This window comes from Ochlerotatus camptorhynchus, unplaced genomic scaffold (genome assembly GCF_037179485.1).
Source record: "Ochlerotatus camptorhynchus isolate MF236.1 unplaced genomic scaffold, CSIRO-AGI_Acam_v1.1 ptg000147l, whole genome shotgun sequence".
Taxonomy (NCBI): domain Eukaryota; kingdom Metazoa; phylum Arthropoda; class Insecta; order Diptera; family Culicidae; genus Ochlerotatus; species Ochlerotatus camptorhynchus.
In genome coordinates, this window is record NW_027040637.1 from 538472 (window position 1) to 557269 (window position 18798).

The 18798-nt window shown below is 41.1% G+C and overlaps 1 protein-coding gene across 1 annotated transcript; it reads left to right on the forward strand.

Annotated features, from left to right (window-relative positions):
* The first annotated feature begins 2493 nt into the window (after positions 1-2493).
* On the forward strand, positions 2494-18311 carry LOC135701032 (uncharacterized). The gene is made up of 3 exons (XM_065221738.1): positions 2494-2848; positions 17024-17560; positions 17624-18311. The coding sequence occupies exons 1-3, from the start codon at positions 2818-2820 to the stop codon at positions 18163-18165; spliced, it is 1110 nt and encodes a 369-aa protein (XP_065077810.1). The 5' UTR covers positions 2494-2817; the 3' UTR covers positions 18166-18311.
* Positions 18312-18798: the final 487 nt, after the last annotated feature.

Genomic DNA, 18798 nt, shown 5'->3' on the forward strand with positions numbered 1-18798 from the left:
AAATTACCCGAAATAGGGTACGGCCAGGGTAGAAGCGATTCGCGATGCGACGCGACGCGAAGCGATCGATGTGGAAGCGATTTTTAACGCGAATTGATAGCCAGAGTGAACGCGATCAGAAGCGATGTCGTGCAATGAGATGCAAACAGGAGTGGCCCAGAGAATTTGTCGTTGCTTCCCTTCTCTCACTGTTCACATGGGTGATGGAGCTTGATGTCACATCCCGTCAACGATCAATAGAGTGAAAGAACGAGCGAGACGACGAATTCACATGGCTTCACATATTTACCGCTCATTGGATGTCTTCATGTGTCAATGTCATTGCCAACGCACTTCAGTTTACAAGTTTATTGAAATTATACAGAAATGGATTTCTCTGATGAAGAATATTTTGCTTCAGATGCTGTGCAACGATATTTTTTTTTTGAACTTTTGAAAAGTTCGTAAAGCTTTTGAGAAGCATGTAGAATTTATGAGGGATTCATAGAGGTACTTTCTGAATATTGGAGGTTTTATTTATATTTGTGTCATGGATTGAAAGTTTAAAAACCATAACATTATCCATTCTCGTTTATAATATATTCTAAAACATCTGACTACACTCAAAAAGAAGCTGAAAAACTCTTATAACTAATATCACCCTCACTTTCAGTGTGCGAGCTTTGGGCCTTTCTATATAGAGCTTTTTGACGTTTAATCGGTGCACACTACTGCACCATTTAAATCGAACGAGTGCAAGCAAGAGGGAAACAGATTAGTGGGAAAACAAACCGTGCATTCATCCATGTGTGCTAGATAGAGAAAGACGATTAAACGTCAAAAAGGTCTATACACATAATCAAGCACAACTTGTTGAATTTTAATCCTGAGTTCCAGCCTCGGTTCCAGCTTGTGGGGACCGGGGCTGAAAAAATCACTAAAATTCATCAAAGTTCACTATGGATGAAAAATTCATTTCATAGTGAATGCTGGTGATTTTTTCTGGGGTCCCTCATTTCATCGTCCTGATCATTGGCTGCTGGTGTGGGTGCAATCTTAAGGTTTTCGGTTGATTTTCGGGGTTTCATCTGCTGCCTCAAGAATTGCATGCAGGTAAAATATGGCCAAGTGCTGTTGTGGCAGCTTTTATCTCCTGCACCACCGGATTTAGATACCAGCAGCTTGCGCAGTTCCCTAGCATAGGTATCTCGAAGGTTCTTCCACTTCCACTCAATTCATTTGCTGAAAATACAATATCAATTAAGAATCACAAAAAGAGTCGAATCAGTCATGAAAATACGTGCTGCTATAAATAAGGCGAATGCACCAAATTTGTGAAGTTTGTTCCCCAGTACAGCGAAAATAAAATATTAAACTTACCGAGAATCGAAAACTCCTTCTCGAGTTAGTTCCATCCTTTCTCCACCAGAACACGGTTCCGGTATTTTCGGGATGTTTGATCCCACAATTCTTCCCGCAAGAAAATAGCACCGATAAAATATTCTGCATCGATTCCGGTGGTAGCAGGTTCTGTTTCCGCCATCGTGAATTCATACGAAATCTGTTTGCAGAAGAAATACATACCATCAATTACTGTCAATGGTCGAAAGGTACAGTAGCAGCACCTACCCCACCCGTGTCCCCTCGAGATCGTCAAGTCGACGATGACAGGAGCACATATCGTGGTAGGGGTAAACAATAGTTGCAATATCCAAACCTACGACTGGATGCCTTCCTTCAAATAACAACTGAAGTGCGGTAAAAAATCGGTAGAACTGTTGGTACTTGAGCGGTCGATTTTCATCTCTTTTTGCCAGTGGTGGCGGGGGGGGGGGACACCCCTCACCATCCCTCTCCAAAGGGGGAGTTTGGTAAAGACAGATGAAAAAACCGATTTGTACCTTCCTTAAAAGTTGTCCTAGCTCGCTATTCTACTATCTATATGCAATTTTCACACTGCCGTACTCTAACGGAACTATCAACTCTATGCTTTCATCTACTCCATCTATCGTATAAAAATTACCACTACAGTCTGTTATTTGAAATTAGCATCTTCAACTATGTAAATCGTTGACTTCACGCAGAAGTAATACTAAAACATATAGTCAAAGTGAACATATTTGTTCCGTCCACTAGCGGTCCTACGTCAAGCTTCCGTTCGTGCCGCTAGGCACAGACCCTTCTACTTTTTTTTAAGTAACCAATGATTTTGTGAAGCAAACAATAGGTTTTGATTAATTATAACCATACGTTATATTGTATTTCTATGATATTTTGATTAGGGCAGCCCTACCTCCGCATCCTATTTCAACGTTTGACTTAAATATGATTTATTGCCAGTCAAACCGAAAATTAGAGCCATTGTGCGACGGCTGTTGATCAACGCAGCGGCAATTTTAACCGTAAGCGGCTACGATGGTTTGACAACCATACAAGCGAGCCGGCAAATTGACGTAAAATGTCTTGTGCATACTATGACAAACCCGTATAGACGAAGCACGCAAAGCAAAAGAAGCAATAACTTAAGGCAGACGTTTTCAAGTCACACGAGCGGCGAGAGTGCTTCAGTTAGCTTCAGTCATTCCTAAATTCCCGTTCGCTTTCGCCGTGTGCCATCAACAGTTCGCATTAATTTTGAATAGTTTTAGCGTATTATTTTTTACATTACCGTACTGTTTTGCGTGTTTCTTTTTTAATGTTTGTTACAACATAATCCAATTGGTGCATTGAGTTTGAATTGTGATTTGTGATACAAGAGTTTTCCTATCTATTTGGATTAGTTTCTTAAGTTTAGTGTAAGGGAAGGCAGAAATCACACACCGATAAAAGTGCATTATCATGTCGAAACCAAGGGTGCTTATTCTAGGAGGTAAGATTTTCAAAACCATTCACTGTTAGTACAGGAGGAACAACGCTGAGAAGCCCTTTAATAGATATAATTTGATTTAATGGTAGATATCCTTTTCCTTGAACGAACGAATATCTACACGAAGGAATGCAGAAAAGTAGCATGTTCCAATTGCGAACGAAAAAAAAAAAAAAAAACAAGTAACGTAACCAACACCAACGTCTGGTGGCGCACTGTTGCATGAGTAAAGTGTGATATACTTCAGAGCTAAATACTCTTCAAGGTTAGCAAATTTCTTCTTTGCTCCTTGCAGAAGAATCGTTCATCCCTGTGTGCAGTGCGATATTCAGTTGACCTAGGGGAGATAAGGGCCTGATGTAAGTTGTTTATCAACTGGAAGTACCGTAGATATGTTAATACGGTGCTAATTAGTAGCCATTAAGACTGTAGAACAGCTTATCATTATGTCGTAATACATGCTAAATCTAATTTTGAAAGTTCAGAGGCAGCTTGGGCGAGTTTTGATTCGCGAGAAATCTTCGTTGATTAATAAAAGTAAATACATGCTCCTAAAAATCTGCAGTGTCTACAAGACTGGAAATAAATGATTCAATCGTTGCTTATTTAATTACCCATCGGCGTGTATAAATGTATTGGGACTGATAATGCCCGGTGCGGCGGGTCAGTAGCCAATGTATTACGATAATAACGACTGTTTAATTATGTTTATCTCTTCTTGGTGGACGGCTGTGTGTTGTGCCTTGGTAAAACGACGGTTCTGCTTTGTGACGTAGGACTACAATGTCGTTCGTTGTTGGAAAGCAGGAGAACGAATAAATTATTCATAAACACAGCTCTGTGTATCTCCAGTTTTTTTTTTTTTTTTAATATGAGTAATATTTCCGTGTGAGAAAAGGAGATAGCAATACAAATTTTACTCAGTTACGAGTTAGATTGAAAGGCCGTGTATGGTCGAGAGTCAACTTTTTCTGTACGTACCAAAAGATTTGATAAAGAGAAACCAATCGTTGAGATATTGTCAAAAGTGCACTGCTTCTGGACGCCAAACTCGGCCTACGGATTTTAAACTCGACCTAACGTATTGAAACGCCATTGAAACGCCAATTAATTCACTTCGGCCTATCCGATGAAGATAAAACTTGATTAGGTCGGAGCCCTTCTTTTGTTTTTGGGAATAATGGGTGCAAACCTTCATATCACGCGTTCTAATTGACTTTGTTCGGTAGCTTATTAACTAATGTATCGTACCAAACGCATAATTGACTTGTTAACTCTGAAATCATGGATTTATTTGAAGTTTTCTGCTCGATAGGCCCAAAATGGGCGATTAGGCCGAAGTAGTTCTCTACCCTATTTATTTGATTTACGAACCAAGGCATACCAGCTAGCCGACTTGAACACTACACACTAAGATTATTTCACAGATTTCAACAAGCAATTTCAGTTATAATGGCGATGTACACGTTATGAACTCTAAAAAAATAATAGCTCGTCCTCATCATCTTTCTTCATCTCTTGAGCATTCCAATTCAAAATATGTAATGATTTAAAATCCATTACTAAACGTCGAAGTCATTACGATATTGTTCGTAAATTTAACTCCAGTTTGAATAGCATCAAACATAGAGTTTGTGTTCAGCATATCAGTAATCATGTCGATTAATAATTTCTGTGTCAGTGTTCACTCGGCTGTCGACAAAAGCAGGCCACTCTCGATGTGTGCTACGCGATCGTCTGTTTTCTCGGCAGCAACCATTGTGTGGTCCTCCTCATTGTTCTTTTTTTTTTTTTTTAACCAGTATGTTTATTTGGAAGGCTCAATCGCGTTAGCTTTACGGAGCCGATAGTTCATTGTTCTTTGTTTGTAACAAAATTCACTTAATTCTATGTCTAGTAGGAGTTGGGCCGAATACTCGCGGCTTACACGAGGTTAGAGAGGTACATTGTCGAAGGATAGGATCAGGGGAGGAGCTTGGGGGTAAGGTTTCGTTGTCTCATCAGAGCGTTGTCGCCAGTATGAATGGTAGTGCGGTTCTAGTTTCGTCTGGAGTTCGACCGGCTATGGTGGGTGACCAGTGGGCGACGATGAGACTCATCGAGACGGGGGGACAAGACAAACAAAAACTAATAAAGAGAGACAAAAGACAAAGGAATTAAATTCTTATACTAGACATTTGAAGAAATACATAAACCGACTGCATATAGCAGATATCGCGAGTTCCCAACACGTCTCTGATAGGAACATAGGGTTGTCTTCCTTGGGCCTCGAGGGTATTCAAAAGTCGCTCTCTGGCGGCGTAATTATCCGTACATTGCCAAACTGCATGATCGATGTCATCGTAACCGTTTCCACACCGACAGATGTTGCTGTCCACGAGGTTTATTCTATTGAGATGAGCATCTAGCGAGTAGTGGTTGGACATAAGTCTACTCATCACGCGAATGAAGTCACGACTTAAGTCCAAGCCTTTAAACCACGCTCTCGAAGAAACATTAGGAATAATTGAATGTAACCACCGTCCAAGATTTCCATTGTCCCAATCGGTTTGCCAACTCGAAAGGGTACTCTGACGCACTAAATAGTAAAATTCATCGTGTGAAATTTGCCTGTCATAAAATTCGCCTTCCTGCGCGCCCACCTTTGCGAGAGAGTCCGCCTTCTCATTGCCTGGGATTGAGCAATGTGAGGGGACCCATACAAAGGTAATCATATATGATCTTTCGACCTGCACACACATCTGCTCCCTTACTTTTGAAAGGAAATAAGATGAGTGCCTACCTTGTTTCATCGACCGAATAGCCTCAATCGAACTGAGACTATCCGTGAAGATGAAGTAATGGTCTGTGGGCATATTGGAAATCATCCCCAATGCGAAGTTGATTGCTGCCAGCTCAGCAACAAAAACGGAACAAGGTTCCTGAAGTTTGCGGAAGGCGCTAGAGTTTTCATTGAAGACACCGAAGCCAGTGGATCCATTGAGACGGGACCCGTCTGTAAAATATCTTTTCATGCAATTGACTTGTTGGTACTTTTCAGTAAAAATACGCGGAATAATAATAGGTCGAAGTTGATCGGGAATCCCATGAGTTGCTTGTTTCATGGTCAGATCATATTCAATTGAGGAACTGCGATTGGTGAAGTGAACACGGTCTGGAGTATAACAAGGAAGACACATATCTGATGATATGTAGTGGTGGTAGATTCTCATAAATCGAGATTGTGTGTTCAGCCCAAGAATTTCTTCAAAATTAGCAATTATAAGTGTGTTCGTCACTCCGCATATGATTAGTATTCTGAGAGAGAGCTCCCAGAAACGGTTCTGGAGGTGTGTTACTCCTGCCAGAACCTCGAGACTCATGTTATGCGTTGAGTGCATACAGCCTAGAGCAATACGCAGACAACGATATTGAATTCGTTCCAATTTTATTAGGTGACATTTTCTTGCCGAGAGAAAGCAGAAAGAGCCGTACTCTAGAACAGAGAGAATAGTTGTTTTATAAAGCGTTATGAGGTCTCCCGGATGAGAACCCCACCATGTGCCGCAAATTGAACGGAGAAAGTTGATCCTCTGCTGACATTTTTGCTTCAAATACGTAATATGGGCATTCCAAGTGCACTTTGAATCAAACCAGACCCCAAGGTACTTGAAAGACAATGATTGGATAATGTTTCTGCCCAAAAGATTAAGCTGCATTTGGGCTGGGTACCGCTTTCGAGTAAACACTACCAGTTCAGTTTTCTGCGGCGAGAAATCGATCCCTAGATTCCTAGCCCAAGACGACAAGTTATCTAAGGAACTTTGCAATGGTCCTTGCAAGTCCACGGCATATGGACCTCTTACGGAAACCACACCGTCATCTGCAAGTTGTCTAAGCGTGCATTGTTCTGCCAAACAGTTGTCGATATCTTTGACATAAAAGTTATAAAGAAGAGGGCTGAGACATGAGCCTTGGGGCAGGCCCATGTAGCTAATTCTGGAAGTTGTCAGTTGTCCAAGGGAAAAGTTCATTTGCTTTTCTGACAACAAATTGTACAAGAAATTATTTAAAATTCCAGAAAGTCCACATCTGTGCAGATTGTCTGACAGAATTTCAATGGAAACTGAATCAAAAGCCCCCTTAATGTCCAAGAATACTGAAGCCAATTGCTCCTTGTGCGCAAAGGCCAGTTGAATATCTGTGGAAAGCAGCGCTAGACAATCGTTTGTTCCTTTGCTCTTGCGGAACCCAAACTGTGTATTTGATAGCAAGTTATTTGCTTCGACCCACTGATCGAGTCTCCGAAGGATCATTTTCTCCAACAATTTCCTAATGCACGAAAGCATTGCAATCGGACGGTATGAGTTATGGTCAGACGCTGGTTTGCCAGGTTTTCGAATGGCTATTACTTTGACCTGTCTCCATTCAGGCGGTGCAATGTTATTTTCTAGTAAGGAATTGAATAAATCTAGCAAGCGTCTTTTAGCGATGTCTGGGAGATTTTTCAGAAGATTGAATTTAATCATATCGCTTCCCGGTGAGGAGTTGTTTGATGAAAGAAGAGCCATAGAGAATTCCAGCATTGTGAATGGTCTATCCAGAGAGCTGCCGCTCGGAGACGCTTCTCGAAGAATGTGTTGTGCTGGAACTGAGTCCGGACAGACCTTTTTAGCGAAATCGAATATCCATCGGTTGGAGTATTCTTCACTCTCATTAGAAGATGAGCGGTTACGCATGTTGCGAGCCACCCTCCACAAGGTGTTCATTGAGGTTTCTCGTGAGAGTCCCTCGACGAAATTGCGCCAATAACCGCGTTTTTTTGCTTTGATTATTTGTTTCAGCTTTGTTTCAAGCTTTGAATATTCCTCGAAGTATGTGGAGGTTTTGTGTCTACGAAAAGCTTTGAAAGCATCAGATTTTTCTAAATACAATTTTGTGCATTCTTCGTCCCATCCAGGTGTGGCTGGTCTCCTTTTGAAGGGCGCACTTGGAACTTTTCTTTTTTGTGCTTCCAGTGAGCTTTTGTATATCAAATCGGCGAGGAATCGATATTCTTCCAATGGTGGAAGCGTATCTATTGATTCGGCACCGATTGTCACCGCCGTTGCATATTTCTGCCAATCTATGTTCCTTGTAAGATCAAATGGAACACGAGATGGTTCTGCAGAGTGAGGGGCACACTTAATTGAAATGATGATTGGCAAATGATCGCTACCATGGGGATCATTGATAACCTTCCACATACAATCCAATGATAGCGATCTTGAACACAAAGATAGGTCGAGTCGGCTTTCTCGAGCCGGAGGTTTTGCTATACGTGTCGCTTCACCAGTGTTCAAAATAGTCAAGTTGAAATCGTCGCATAAATCGTAAAAAATAGCCGCTCTATTGTCATCGTATAGATCGCCCCACCCAGTACCATGGGAATTCATATCACCTAGAATTAATACTGGGGATGGAAGAATCGAAACTAGATTCCAGAGTTGACTACGGCTAATGGAGGTTCTTGGTGGAACATAAACTGAAGCTATGCAAAGGCCTTTGTTCTTCACATTTATTTGGCAAGCGACGATTTCGACGCCTGATAGAGCAGGAAGGGAAATTTTGTAGAAAGGGTAGCACTTTTTGATCCCTAAAAGTACTCCTCCATAAGAATCGTCTCTATCCAGGCGAATAATGTTAAAATCGTGGAAGTTGAGTTCTTTATCGGAAGAAAGCCATGTTTCACAGAGAGCAAATATATCACAATCAGAATTGTGAAGTAAAAATTTGAACGAGTCTAGTTTAGGCACTAGACTACGGCAGTTCCACTGTAGCACCGTGATAATATCTTCAACCTCGTTCGACGAATTATCCATCGAAAGATATGATTGATGCAAGGAGGGGCCATGAAACAGTCAATTGCTTAAGATATGATTCTAATGTTGGAAGCAAGGCAGAAACTAAGCTTCTAAGAGGGTCTTGTATGTTGAACATATTTAATATGAATTCCACAATGTCCGAAAAAGCTAGCAAACCTCGTTCGGACTTGGATTTCTTTTGAGAAGTTTGAGGAGCAGCTTTATTATTTTTATTATCTTTTTTGGGCAATGGTGGAAAATTCCTGCTGCATCCAGGGATTGGTTCAGCAGGAGCCTTCGGTTTCGTTTTTTCATCCCCATTACCCTGGGAATTTGCCAATCTTCTGAAGGTGACTTTAGTTTTCTTACGGCGCACTTTCGGGGAGGGGCATTTTCTTTTTGTGGATCCGTCCATTTTTGAAGGTGCGTGTACCACCGTAGAATCACCTTCATCGGATGAGTCAGAGTTCGATTCTTCAGCTGACAAAATCGAAAATTGGTTTGCCTCTTGGACGGCTGATGCAGCCTTCACCATTTGAGCATATGTCTGCTTGGAGCGTCCAGAGATTGAACGCTGCACTTTATCGGAGTGCTGCTTGTACATCGGGCACTCCTGCAAGGGGTGAGGATTCTCGCCACAGTAAGCGCATTTTACTGATTCTTTGTGGCAAGAATCCTCTTTGTGGTTTTCACCACATTTGCCACAACGAGTTTTGTTGCCGCAATGGCTGGCCGAGTGTCCCAGCCTTTTGCAGTTGGTACAATTATAAACCCTCTGTACAAACAACCGCACCGGAAAAAAAGCACCATCAACTTTGACAAAGTTTGGGAGAACTGAACCAGCGAAAGTCACCCGAAACGAGTCTGAATGCTGATAAACTTTCTTGCCATCTTGTAAAGACACTGAATGCAGTTGCCTAACATCCAGTATCTTTACAAGCTCGCTTGTGACTTTTATGTTTTTAAAACAACCCGAGGCACGTTTCAAGTCCTCGACAGACAGACTCGCGTCGGATACCACGCCTTCTATCTCCACATCTCGAGAAGGGATGTAGATGTTGTACTCAACACTAAACAACTCGTGATCAGCAATTTTATTTGCTACATCATAATTCGGTGCTTCTACACGCAGTTTGTTGAATCTCTCCTTATGTACCAAGATTCCCGGATACTTACGCAGCAAGTCTCTCGAAATATCGAGAGTTTTCAAGGGTTTATTTTTAGGCCGAAAAAAGACAACCCATGGTCCTTTCGAAAGTGGTTGGTAATACCTGGTTCGCGCAACGTTGGCATCGGAAGATGCCATAAGTGTTGCGCAAAAGCGGTGCGCAACCGCTTAAGAAGGAAAAAAAAAACCTTCTCCAATTGATTAATTTCAATTACTATTAATTAAATGTTTTGCACGGCGTACAAGCAAATTTAAGAGAAAAAAAAATCGAGAAAAAAAAACTTATATCTAGTTGCAACAAGTTGTCTCACTATGAACCATACTCCCTTACCAGGGGTGAGAGACAGAGCCACGCGCCACGAGGCAAAACAAAACTACAATAGGGAGGCAATGGACTTGCAAAATGTATTGTACTATACTTGTGCCGGTTGTGTAAACAACCTATCAGCCGGTGCAGCTAGGTATTCCGTTTGCTGCTGCTACTATTGCTGCTATTGACGGAGATGGTGCGATGATGATGGTGATGATTTTATGATGATCAATCACTGGGTTAAAGATGGACAGTCTATACGTAAGACTCAGCTTACGATAGCTGCTTCCGAAAATCGTGCGCGATTCACCTGAACACTTTTTTTTAACACGAGAGCGATGGAAACGCGGTAAAAAAACGAGTGTCGTATGAAGAGACCAGGACGCTGTTAACTGGCTCAGCGCTCGATACGGAATGATCATTGTTCTTCATCAGCAGTTCTTTCGGTCGATGCGTCGTCGACTTTGGAAAGCAACCGTTTCGTGATGAGTGTGTGAGTGCTGACCACGTTTTGCGTCCATTGCTGCAATGGACGCGCTCTAACCCTCGTTGGCGTACAACAATTTGCCATACAATGAAACTACTGGAAGCGGCTCCAGTTCTGATGGAAGAAGCTTTTTGGATAGCGGAAGATAAAGTGTTTATTGTGTTGTACCTTTTGACTATAGTTTTAAGATGTATTGTATAGTGACCAAGAATCCTCGGCTCTGTAAAGTTAATTCGGTTGAGCCTTATCAAATAAATTAATAAACAAAAAAAAAAAACAAAAATTTCAGTAAACATTTCTGTAACATTCAATTTTAGAAGCAGTAGGGTTAACTACCCCATTTCCGGCCTATTAAGCACAACCCGCACTTAGTCTTTCTTAATCTAGCTCAGGTTAGCACCAAACGGAATGTTATTAATACTGATGGCTTTCAAATTTATTTACCTTTCCGTACGTACCGTAAAATTTGATAAAGAGCAACCAATCGTGGAGATATTGTCAATAGTTTAACACTGCTTCTTGACGCCAAACTCGGCCTACGGATTCTAAACTCGGCCTAACGCATTGAAACGCCAATGAATTCACTTCGGTCTATCGGATGAAGATAAAAATTGATTCGGTCAGAGCGCTTCTTTTGTTTTTGGGAATTATCGGTGCAAACCTTCATATCACGCGTTCTCATTGACTTTGTTCGGTAGCTTATTAACTAAAGTATCGTACCAAACGCATAATTGACTTGTTAACTCTGAAATCATGGATTTATTTGAAGTTTTCTGCTCGATAGGCCCAAAATGGGCGATTAGACCGAAGTAGTTCTCTACCCTAATGCTTCCTAAGTCAAAATTAAAAAAAAATCCGTTAGAATTATGTTGGCTAAAATTTTCTTCCAGCTGCAATAGCAGCATAGGTAGCTCCATTAACTCGCTGAACATTGTAAGCAGCGAGGGGAGTAGGTATAGATGAAAAATTTGAAGCAGCGGGTGATATTTGTACTTATGGGTACGAATGTAGAATTTGTTCCTCACTGACCGTTGTTAACAGCAAAGGAATTTGTACCTGATCGGAAACGTGGAGCGTTTTCTACCTATCACTTAGAACGAGATTGTAGGATCGCTTGCGAGTCTTACATTCCCAAAAATTGAATTTGTGGTTTTCACCCCATTTTGAACATTTAAATTTCTTAGGATCTTCCTTCACAGGACAGTTTGTCCTTTGCGTGAGAGGAATCACCAAAAATTCATACAATTAGCTGGCGTGTAGCAATTTTTTGTTCCGTTTCTTGGAAATTCCCTCCAGTCTTCCTGAAGTGTTTCCACTTCATTCGGACATGGAGCTAGCTAGCTTTTTATAAGGCCTTAAGGTTGTTTATTTTACTAGACTTAAAGTGAACTAAATAAAAATCATTAGAAATTCCGATGCGCGAATCGCCAGGACGGGATTTCATTTTCATTTTGATTACTTGGAGTCGCACTACTCCAAGTAATTTAATCAATTAATCTTTGATCTGATCCAGGGATTCATCACTGGGCAGACATTTCAAGACAACCTTGAAGATACGTTCAGTTTTGGTGCCGTAAGTAAAAAATGTGTGTTGCTTCTCAATAAGGTATTTGTGAAAACGTTTGATTCCGTTCAAGGTTTCAGCCAATACATGGAATTCGCCCGACGGTTAATTTGAAGTGAAAACTTAAATTGAACAAAGTTCAAAAGTTCCTTGCGAAGAGCATAAAAATCGGAAGTGGTTACAACAATAGGAGGAATCTTTTCCGTTTTTGGCATTAAACCAGGAATAGTTAATGGAATTTTGCTTTCCCATCATCCGTAAGCATATCAAATTGATTGCTCAATTGAATTTTATCAGAAGGAGGCTCAAACGATTCCCCTTTCTTTTGCGCTTAGGCGCGATGGCGGCAGAACCAAATTTATCCAAATCGAATTCCAAGCAGATTATTATAAAAATCCATATCCACGCAGGATTACCTCGGTTAGGGTCCAAACAAGGATCAAAGAAGAATATTAAAATATAAATTTATACTTTTTTTCCAAATCTATTTCCAGGTATATTTGAGCAGCGAAAAGTGCTGTTTAAATTTGTTGTAGCTTTAGCAACACTTCCTTTAGCAAAAAGCAAATAAATCCGCACGGCAAGAGAGCACGATGCGGACTGTTTTATCGTATGTAATGCAAACGTTTGACCTTTATACGATGCACACATTTTGTATCATGTAAGAGTTCAAATTAAATCGGAAAAACTCGTAAGACATAGTTGGAGATGCTTATCAGACTTAAAGTGTTCATTTTATACGATAGATGAGGAGATGAAAGCATAGAGTTGATAGTTCCGTTAGAGTACGGCAGTGTGAGATAATTGTATATAGAGAGTAGAAAGCGAACAAAAGTCTATTTTGAGTATGGTACGAATCGGGTTGATCATCTCCTTTACCAAACTCCCCCGTTGGAGAGGGATGGTGAGGGGTATCTTCTCCCGCCATCACTGGCATGATCGCCCATTTGCTCACGTACCTTCGTTGTGCGGAAACACTTCTATCTATTGTTTCAAACTCAAGTCGTCACATGACGTAAGCATCTAGTCGATAGGTTTGAAAATTGCAGCTGTTGTTACCTCTACCGCTGTATGTGCTCCTGTCATCGTCAACTTAACGATCTCGGGAAGACACGGGTAGGGGAGGTGCTGCTACTGTACCTTTCGACCAATGACAGTATGATTGATGGTAAGCTCTCATCAAAATTGAACTTTGCTCGCTTTCTACTCTTTATAGAGTTCTCCAGATGCACAAAAGTGTAATTGAGACCACGCGTTACCTTTTTAAGTAGTTGTGATATCGCAATACCTTTTTGGTTCTTCTTCTTCTTCATTTTTTATACATGGATGTTGGATTTTAGTGTTCGTGAGATTGCGCTTGGAGATCTCTATATACAATGTTCATACTCTAACTCTAACACCGTACTCTAACGGAACTGTCAACTCTATACATTCATCTCCTCATCTATCGTATAAAATGAACACTTTAAGTCTTAGTTGAAGATGCTAAGCGTTAAATAACAAAACTTTGAAGAAGGTAAGAATCGGGTTGATTATCTCTCTTTACCAAACTCCCCAGTTTGAGAGGGATGGTGAGGGGTATCAAGAAAGCAGATGTGTGCGTTGGTCGAATTACCTTTGTATGGGTCCCCTCAAATTGCTCAATTCCAGGCAAGGAGAAGGCGGACTCTCTAGCAAAGGTGGGCGCTCAAGTAGGTGAAATTTTTGATAGAAGAAATTCACATGACGAATTTTTCCCATTAGTACGTCAGAGTTCTCTTCTAAGTTGGCAAAACGATTTGACGAGTAATACTCTTGGGCGGTGGTTACCTTCCATTATTCCAAATGTTTCTTCGAGAGCGTGGTTCAAAGGTCTGGATGTTAGCAGGGGTGGGATCCAGGGATGCCAAAAGGGAATCTGTGTTTTTGTTCCGAAATTGTCCAGAAAATCTGTGATGATATCTGTATTAATAATTCTGCTATTGTAAACAAAGATTCAAACGTCAATTTGTCAAAACTCTTAGCACTCCCACGCAAACTAGCACCACCACCAGAAAGGATAATGTTTCCTTATCAAGATGGTGTTGTAGGTTTGCGCAGGGAGTGCAAAGAGTTTCGACAAATTGACGTTTGAACCTTTGTTTACAATATCCGATGCGTCTCTTTGAAAAAGTAATCGAGAATTTATTAATTTAATCCTATAAAAATGTTTTAGCACAGTGTTAAAGCGATTTTTTCCCGCGTTCTATATTTCTGATACACGGTTAGAAAAAAGTACCCAAAAGTATGTTATTTTCACTCAACTCGGCACTATAGTGCAGGAACCCAAAAGTAGGTAAAGCGGGCCAAAGTAGTTTTCATATACTTGTGTGCAATTCGTATGGAATTTTCCACTAGCTTTCTACCCAAAAGTAAGTTAGTTGTACCCAAAAGTAGGTAAACATGATTATACGCAACGTTGGGTTCCCACACTTTACTACCCATGTTGGGTGGTTTTGCTCCTTTGTTTTTGACAACATTAGAAGGAGAAAAGGAGACAAACTAGTCAAAAGTAAGTAAAAGTGAACTTTCCGTTGGGTACTTTTTTCTTACCGTGTAGAGTCATGAAACTGAAAAAAGATAAAAGATTTATACATATAGGGGAAACGCTCCTATAGTTGCGGTACGTTAGAAGCGTTAGGTTCCTATAGTTGTGTACGGAGTCTCCATACACAACTATAGGAACCTAACGCTTCTAACGTACCGCAACTATAGGAGCGTTTACCCTATTGCCTGTTTGACTGAAAACCGATGCGAAGTTTTGCTAGCAGCACTTTTTCGCTTGTGTAACTTTGTATCGCAACTCATTCGCGACTTCGGATCATTGGTGCGAGAGCAGTATATTATAAATAACCATGTAAAATTGCATTACCATGTTTAACACTTTGGGGCTATTAGATTTTTTCCAGGTCTTGAACTTCGAAACATTTCTAAGATTCTGAATTCTTCAAACTATAAGGTCTCATCAAGGAAAAGAATGGATCGCGTACTTGATCCTAATTCTAAGATATCTGGCTAGGAAATCTTATGGATTTTACCATAGGAGTAAATAGCTGGGACGGGACTTGACAATAGGGTAGTGATTTCGAGCTAATTTGCTGTAAAATCTGAGCCAGTTTCTGATTGGTCGATTTGACAGTAGCAATCGTGGAATAAAAAGGACAGAGGAATCGCATCAATCTGGCTGGCAGTGATGCCTGAGTCAATGTTGACGTCAATGGCGTTGTTAATTGTTTATATTTGCGAAAGGAAAGTTGAAAAATTGAGTGCACTGCGTGTTTTAAGCTATGGATATTGTTGTTTGTTTATGGTTGTTTTTATTGTGTTGAGCAAAAATGATGTACAAGCTGCTAAACTGCGGTAGAAGCTCCGAATAAAATCCAAATTAAAATAGAAAAAAATATTTTACATTCCTCCCCGTCAAACACCACGCACAACTTTTCGAAGGGCATTCTTCAAAAACATTAAGAAGAGTGAAAAGCTCGATTGTCAAGTCCCGTCCCGGGAAAATAGCTACACAGTTGCCGTCAACGCCAATCGTCGCCTACCTCGTATAACAGGTTCCAAACGTAAACAAGCCATAAGAAACCTACATGGTTTGTTTACGTTTGGAACCAATATCATACAAGAATGATCAGTAGACTGATTAGACAGCACGTCTCCCTCCAGGATGTTAGTCGGGGCCAGGAGACTGGCAACCCCATATTAATCCTATACGTTGGACATACTTTGGCAAACTCAAATTTGGGTCGTTCTCATTCGCCGTGATATCACCTTGAAAGATATCGGCGCCGATGGTTAGCGTGATTACCTGTCACCCCAGCAGGCCTGGGTCCAATATCAGTCGGCGCCACCGGCATGTTCATCTCTGATCACGCCTTCCTTCGGGAAGTAAAGCCGTTGGTCCCGGTTGAGTTGATGGTAGGGTCCAGGTGTTGGAGCTGCCTCCCTGGCGTCGGTAGCATTGGAGCTCAGTACGGAATACAAATCTCGCGTCACTTTTCAATAGGTCCTATCTACATTGATTGATTCTCTTTATCGACAATCTATTTCGTAAATAACTCGGCTTCACAAATGTTTCCTGCCGTCTTCGTCGAATTAGATGCTAGATTGTTGCTTCTTCCATCGAAAATATCCGGCCGTGGCGATTCAAAGTTGATCAAGGTCTCATTTTTCAGGAACACCTTCAGCACGCCTCGTAAATCAGACCGGAGATACGTCAGACACCGCCACGGCTGGTAATCTCGAAGAATTTGCGTTTGGTTCTGAATATGGCGATGAGTGTGCAAAATATTACGCAATTCCATCCTCCCTATTCGCACGCGCCCGAGGATCGACTTGTTTCGTCTACTTACTACTCTCTGACGACTGTGCTGGGGAAGCAGCATATGCATGTAGGTAATTGGTGGATTTGTTAGTGAATTCGACGCTTTTGGACAATGCTGGACATTTACCAGTTTTTCAATAGTTTCTTGTTGAAAATCAACATTCGAAATTGTTATCGATGCGTAGCCATATTTCTGATCGATTGGTGATAAAATTATTGAAATTGGACCAGGGGCAGCTGGGTTATTAACGTTCAAAATCTTTCTTAATTTGATACATGTTCCATTTTCGGTTTTCACAAAGTGTACCCCCATATAGAAATCAAAGACGTAGTTCTACGTCAAAATGTCTACATCCTGATGCACGTGGGCGTCTTAGTGGAATACCTGTATAAAGAGAGAGAAGAATAGAAATTACTAATCCTTCTCTCTCTTTATAAAAAATTTACTACTTTTTTATGAAATCATTATGTTTATATTACAGGATGTGGCTTCATCGGTCGCCACCTGGTAGACTACCTGGTGTCGAACGAGCTTGCTGAGGTGATCAAAGTCGTGGACAAAACGCCTCCACAAATGGCGTGGCTAAACCAGCGGCATACGGACGCCTTCGCTAGTCCAAACGTTGAGTACTGCAGTGCCAATCTGATCAATCCTGCCTCCTGCCAGAACGCATTTAAAACGGACGACGGTTCGGGGTGGGATTATGTGATCAATTGTGCTGCCGAAACGAAGCCGGGTCAAACGGATGCCGTCTACCAGGAGGGAATCGTAAAACTGGCCATGAATTGTGCCACCGAGGCTGTGAAATATCGCGCTAAGCGGTTTGTCGAGCTCAGTACTGGAAGCATGTGCTCGAGCGAAAAGATCCCACAGAAGGAGGACTGCCCAGTGGAACCGTGGACCATGGTGGGTAAATATAAAGCTCTAACGGAGCAGGAGCTGGCGAAGGTGGAAGGGTTGAAGTACACAATTTTGAGATTGCCGATATGCTACGGAGTCGGCGATAGAAAAGGATTAAGTAAGTAATTAAGCATCATTCAGTTGCATACCGTCTGGAATAAAATGGCTTTCTTCATTGTAGCACCTCGTTTAATTATATCTGGAATATACAAATACCTCAATGAAACAATGAAACTTTTGTGGACTGATTCGATGAAAATGAACGTTGTTCACGTGGAGGACGTGTGCTGTGCCTTATGGGAGCTTGTGCAGAACGAACGAACCGTCGGTGAAACGATCAATGTCTGTGATGACAGTGAAGCCACGCAGGAAACCATTAGTGATTTACAGGCAGACATATTTGGTATTAAGATTGATTACTGGGGAGTTGTCATGTCTAGCATGACCAAAGTTGACATGGCTGGTGCGATTGAGGAAGTCAATGATAAACACCTTGGACCATGGGCTGAAGTGTGCCAGAAAGATGGTGTGCTGAATACTCCACTCACACCGTATATGGACCAGGAGCTTTTACTATACAAGCATTTAAATTTAGACAATAATAAACTTAAAAGCTATGGATACGAGCTAAGACGCCCCAAAATTACTCGAGAAAGTCTTGAGGAGATGGTTAGGGATTTCATCGCCATGAACCACTTCCCCAGATCGCTTCTTGAGGCCTAATGAGTCAAAGTACTTCGACGAAATGAAACATCTTAAGAAACTTAATTGCTCAATATATCATCCTTATATACGAAGTAATGAAAGCTATGTGATCTCGGTTTTGCAATTCGGAAAACAGTGTACTGAAAACGATGCCTAGCATTATAGAAATGAAACTTGTATAATGGGAAACCCCCCAAGTAAAGGAATTGAAATATTAATAATGAAACTATTAGTGATAGCTTGTATTCCTTATGAAACAAAATGTTGAAACGTACTTTAAAAATGTGCAGTATGTGCCTAACAATTACATAATCACACAAGTGTAATAGTAGAAAAGAATATAATAAATCGTTTCCCATATCATTCCTCTGTCGATTTCTTTAATTTTCTTGAGAAATAATCCTACACATTGGGAGGGGAACATCAGGTTTGATTCAATGTGCGTCGATTAGAAGAAGGTAATTTTCGAACTACATTCATTCGTGATTCAGAATGCGATCTTGAGGAAGATAGAAGATAAACCACAGAAGTCAAGGACTAAACCCGGCGACAGTATGTGGCTCTAGAGAAGGAAGTTCAGCGCTCCTATAAAACTGGGAAGACAATCCATAATGCACCCCATAATGGGTAAAGTAGACCGCGCTGGTTTAC

Bases quoted from the DNA above. Each gene is read 5' to 3' on its own strand.
- LOC135701032 (XM_065221738.1), top strand. From the start codon at position 2,818: ATGTCGAAACCAAGGGTGCTTATTCTAGGAG. The intron at 2,849-17,023 runs GTAAGATTTTCA...TTTATATTACAG, and splicing joins AAGGGTGCTTATTCTAGGAG to GATGTGGCTTCATCGGTCGC. The intron at 17,561-17,623 runs GTAAGTAATTAA...TCTTCATTGTAG, and splicing joins CGGCGATAGAAAAGGATTAA to CACCTCGTTTAATTATATCT.